This window comes from Antrostomus carolinensis, unplaced genomic scaffold (genome assembly GCF_000700745.2).
Source record: "Antrostomus carolinensis isolate BGI_N321 unplaced genomic scaffold, ASM70074v2 scaffold11891, whole genome shotgun sequence".
In the NCBI taxonomy this organism is placed as follows: Eukaryota; Metazoa; Chordata; class Aves; order Caprimulgiformes; family Caprimulgidae; genus Antrostomus; species Antrostomus carolinensis.
In genome coordinates this window covers 26,438-31,887 of record NW_010292022.1, presented here as the reverse complement: position 1 = coordinate 31,887, position 5,450 = coordinate 26,438, and the positions used below count along the sequence as shown (strand labels likewise).

Below are 5,450 nucleotides of genomic sequence, written 5' to 3'. Positions count from 1 at the left end.
TATATATATAAATAAAAGATTCTGTAGTCATGCAAAACTGTATATGTGTATATGTATAAACCACATGTTCTGTGGATTATTATATAAGTGTGAGGCCAAAGAATTAAAGCATCTATATGAACGAACACCACCTTTTAATTTTCCCATCAAGCTAAAAATGTGTTGTCTTACTGACTTGTTTTCTTTTACTAGAAATGACTACCCCAAACAAGACACCACCCGGTGCTGATCCAAAGCAGTTAGAGAGGACCGGTACTGTTAGAGAAATAGGCTCACAAGCAGTTTGGTCTCTTTCATCCTGTAAGCCAGGTAATTTCACAACAAATGATATAAAAAGCTGAATGTGCATTTTTCTTCTTGGAATATGTAGTGGTTTATGTTTTTATAAGAAGACACGTATACAGAGTGTAGCAGTGTAACTGCTGTAGTGTAAGCTGCATGGGTAGCCACTACAAATAATTTTGGCCTAGTCTATATTTGATGCAATATGAAAGTTATAACTATATCAGAAATCCTACAGTGAAGTAATATCTCATATTAACAAAACAGATCTTTTACTGATTTTATACTAAATTGTTTTTTTTACTTGCACAGTGAACAGACTAAGCCATGCGAGCAGAAACACACCTGGCACTGTGTAATTGTTTCTATCCTTCATTATTTTGCCTGGATATCTTTGATTTTTTAATTTTGAAAAAACCATGAAACTGGATGACCCAAATGCTCTTTCCAAACTTTGTGTGAACTCAGCCGTTATAGTGTAGCTCCCCAAAACCATGCAAGTAAAATGAAACTACTGTAAATGGTCATGAGGTGCAGTTAATGACAGCTTGGACCTGCTCAAATTATCTGAAAATCTGTATTCTTTTCATTTGAGGTGGTTGAGTTGCTATTCCAGAAATCTGTCAGGAATTGATCTGGTATCTTGCTGCAGCCTAGTGTCACTGATCCCTGTATGTCACAATATTGTGTTCAGGCTGAACGTTGTTGATCTGATATCCTGGTACCTTACTTGGAGAAATATGACTTAGTTGTTTCAAACAGAGTGAAGATAATATTTTATTGCAGATTAAACTTCAGCTGCTGAATTAAAACTGCAGCTAGCGTGAACAGTCAATAAAGGGATGTGGTTAGTAAAAGGAAAGATAATGAGGGAACGGAAAAATGAAGATCTGGAGCTATTTCTTTAAATGTGACAGCGTTAACTTTCAGGAATACTGGTTTTGACATCTATTGCTTGTTCTACCTACTAGCTTGAAAAAGTAAAAATATTCCGGGACACTACTTGAAAAGAAAATGTTATATTTAGCTAAAATTTTATAACAAATGAATTATCTCTGCTAACGATTACCGCTGAACTAAAGCAAATATTATAGAATAGGTGGAAAAGCCTAACCATTAAGTATTGTTCTTACAATCAGTATGAATTACTACTTAACCATTTGAAATTCCAGGAAGTGTTGAATGATTTCAAACTCCACAGACTTCAATAGGAGAAAAAAATGTAAAGACACTTGAGTACTGAGCTTTGATTGACAGATTCCCCTGTTTAAGTTTTGCGTCACAAAAGCATAGGCACAACTTGGATATCAAGAAATATTTCCTTATGTGTTATAACTTAGGATGCACACTTTAGTTTGTAACAGCTATAAAAAAGTTACACCTGTAATGTCTCCATCATGGACATGGATATTCAAGACTCTCACATTTTCTTTTTCTTAGGATTTGGAGTGGATCAGTTAAGGGATGATAATCTAGAAACTTACTGGCAGTCAGATGGATCCCAGCCTCATTTGGTGAACATCCAATTTAGGTATTAAAAATTACTCTGTGTGGGTTAGGGTATTTTGTATGACTTTGTGTTGTTGATTACTGTTCACCAAGATAGAAATTTTGGAAGTGCGAGGACTCCTGGCTTAATCCTGTTACCCAACTGGCAAGAAGCCAGTTAAATAGCATTCATAAAAATGGGATTTTCAAATGTTATGGTTACTAAATGCCTAAATAAGCAACAAAAAGAAATGTTAAATAATATATCATTTGTAAACACAGTTTCACATTTACCCACCTAAGGTGACATTTTTGTCCTGATTTTCTGTCTTTGAATGTAGTTTGAAGGGTAGATGACTGTTTTTAAAGTAGTCTTGTATAACTTAACTGATCATTTGAGGAATCTTTTTCTGTTCTATTCTGTGTAGGATGCTTTCAGCCCTTTTTCTTTAGCCAGACTCCTAAGATGAGGTTAGATGTTTGTCACCGTTTTTATTTGCTTTCTGTAGAACTCTTTGTTATAGTAACAGAGCCCATATTTGATAAGCTAAACATATCACATACAAGTGCTTATTTGGCATCTTGGCCTTTAGTTGTAGTTCTTGATATACTGACACTTCGGAAGGCAGACAAAGGAGAATAGTGAAAATCAACTCTGTGCATAACTTAATGTGGAAAACCACCTAGCTGCTTTAACAGTGGGGCTCTTATAAATCAGTAGACACACTTGTGTTAAGTTTTAGAACATTTAAATCCTTCATTATTAAAAACTAGCAACAAACTCATCCCGAGTAGTTTTCTTTGATACTTACGTAGTTTTTGTTGCTTCTTGCAGAAGAAAAACAACAGTGAAGACGTTATGCATTTATGCAGACTACAAATCCGATGAAAGTTACACTCCAAGCAAAATCTCTGTCAGAGTAGGAAATAATTTTCATAATCTCCAGGAAATCCGGGTAGGTCAATAATGCTTTGCTTTCTGTCTTAAAATAGTCTTCTCTCATTAGGACATCTGATGTAGTTTTTGGAGGTAAAATATGGCATTGTGCTTGGAGGGAGAAAATGGCTGGGTTTGTTTTGATGTTTGCTTTTAGTTTTTATCTTGCAAATTTACTAAAGATGGTTTCTATTTTTATCAGGCTGCATTACCAACACAATTATATCAGGCTTGATATATAGATCCTGTAATGGGATAGAGTGGAGTTTTCCAGAACAAGGGTGTTTAGAATTGGTTAAACTGTTAGCTCACTTCAAATATCTACAGATCCTATGCATTGTGTACATCAAAAGGAAGACTTAGCTTTTAAATATGTGCTTTGTTTTTTGTTGTGTTTTGTTTTGTTTTGTTTTTTAAATGGGTTGCTCAGCTATTGAGCCTCACTAGGAATCAGGATTTAAAACTACAGGTTTTATTTATGGCTGTGTATGGTGCAAAAATATCTTTGGAGTCTGGATTTAATTTTTGGGACGCTGTGTGTATTCTTCTTAACTAGTAGCATCTGATTCAAAGCTCACTTTGAGACCCTGGCAAAAATAAATTGCGGCACAAGGCCTTGATCATCAGTTATGCAAAGGTTTCTTTGTATTCTGGTGATTAGAGAGTCTTCATGTAAGTGAGAATGTACATATTTGCTAATAGCTGACTCTAATAGCCACTACTGATGGTGACAGCTAGGGGAATTGCAACATTAACTTTTCCAAAATCTTATCTAAAGCAAGCAAGGTACCAATTTAAATTGGAACTCTTATGTAAATTACAATCAAATGTGTTCATAAATGGTGGGGTTTTTTTGAGAATAATTTTTAATCTTTTACTTTTTTTTTTTATAGTGGACAGTAACTGAGATGTAGAAATTTTGGAAGGGGTGTGTTTTTGTCAATATGGTGCAAAATCCAATTTCCATTTCTGTAGACATAACATTTGATGCTTAAGACTTGAATGGGACATAGATTTTTAGTGTTTTGTTAATGTTTTTATTTACAAAAGTGTAGTAGTCAACCCCAGTATTTTTTCATGGTGACATTTCTATCCAGAAAAGGGTTCTTTGATGAAACAACTGAGATCAGACTTGAGTTGCTTTAACTGCTTAGTTTTGCTAGCCTTTTGGTAAATAATAAAAGCAGATTTAAAATAATCCGTGGTCTTTGCAGAAGTCCACCTTCTAAATTTATCAGGTTACTCCTGAGCAGGTATCTTTGCTAATTTTGAGTTATGGTAGCCTCATGTTTCAGATTCTTGTTCTCTGGAGCCCAGCAACTACTGGCTTATATATTGGGAGGGTTTAATTTACATCTCTTATATGGCAGGTATTACAACAACAGAAAGATCGGAGTGATGAAAAAAGGGAGGTGCTAAATAGTGTTTTGAATTTTTATCGGTTTTGCATTGTTTTTCCAGTGTTTGATGTCCCACTGAGAGCAATTTATAAGTAGAAGGTTGTAGATGCAGTGGGAATAGAAAGTATAGTAAACATGTATGCCTCTGTTATGTTGGAACTATGTATCTTTCTATATTCTTTCAATGATTTGTGATGTTCTTTCAAGTTTTGACCTAAACTTTTATTCTAAATCTTAAATGGAAGGGTCTTGACTCTTTAAAAGATGAAATAATCTTTTGAAAGAAATTAATCATCACATTACTTTGACTTTAATCAACTGCAGTTCTGTCCTTTAGTCTTCTTAATTGCATTGTAGCAATTTGCACGCTGTATAACGGTGACAGCAGCTGGATTTTTCCCTTGTCAGGCTAGGGTCTGGTTTGCAATTGTCCACTAGATGTCATTGTTGTCCTTAATTAGCAGTTTGATTTGGTGCTCGTAGTCTTCCAATAACTAAATGATTATCCTTTTACAATAATGTTTAGTACAGCATTATACATGTAACTGCAATAACTTAAGTTTCTTTTACAGTGGTAAACCTCCACTTTTGAAGGTATATGTGTTATTAATGATCTAGAGCAAACAATAAAATGTATAATAAGCATATTAGTCTTCTGCAGTCTCTCAGGTGATATTTCTTTATCTTTTTTCTTGCTAAACACAAGATTCTACACATAATGTATTTAGTTAAAAAGGCACTTCTAAATGGTATTTTTGTATATTTTTTATAGTATATTAATGTAACTGTAATATGTTCTATGAGAGCAGTAATTCTTATGCATACCACCTGCTCTTAGGCTTTTTTACCTCAAAGCTGAGGTGGAAATATTGTCAGACTGTGTACTAATGAGATACAGTACTTTGATGCTGTGAAATACTAGTGACTAATTTTGTCACCACTGTAATGTTAAATGTTGCTATCAATGTTTTGTGTTTCAGAATGTGTTTCTTAAATTTTCCTTCAGTCCTGAAACTTTCTCTTTTCTTCAGCTTCTCTGACGCATGGGCAGGTTATTAAAACAGTGTGAACTGTTATGAGCTCTTTAGAGAAATCTGGTTAATTATACAGTGATTCCATTGGCTTCAGGACGGGTTAACTGGGTGGAAAATCCAGCTAAATCATTTTATAGTTTTCCATGGATATTTGCCCAGCTTATAGTGTCTAATGAAAGGCCTATGAGGCTTCCATATGTTTTCTTCCTAATGGTCTAATTTTCAAAACAATGCAATTTCCCGTTAAACTAGGTTTTATCACTAATATAAGATTAGGTTTAGTTTGTGGTCTAGTATGCAGGCATGTCC

General features: G+C 34.3%; 1 protein-coding gene across 1 annotated transcript; it reads left to right on the top strand.

The window, feature by feature from the left end:
- Nucleotides 1-191: 191 nt before the first annotated feature.
- On the top strand, nt 192-4,856 carry ANAPC10 (anaphase promoting complex subunit 10; the record flags this gene model as incomplete). Its single annotated transcript, XM_029087173.1, has 4 exons — nt 192-309; nt 1,723-1,813; nt 2,606-2,726; nt 4,844-4,856. Coding segments are annotated over exons 1-4 (340 nt in total), but the record flags the coding sequence as incomplete, so codon positions are not given.
- Nucleotides 4,857-5,450: the final 594 nt, after the last annotated feature.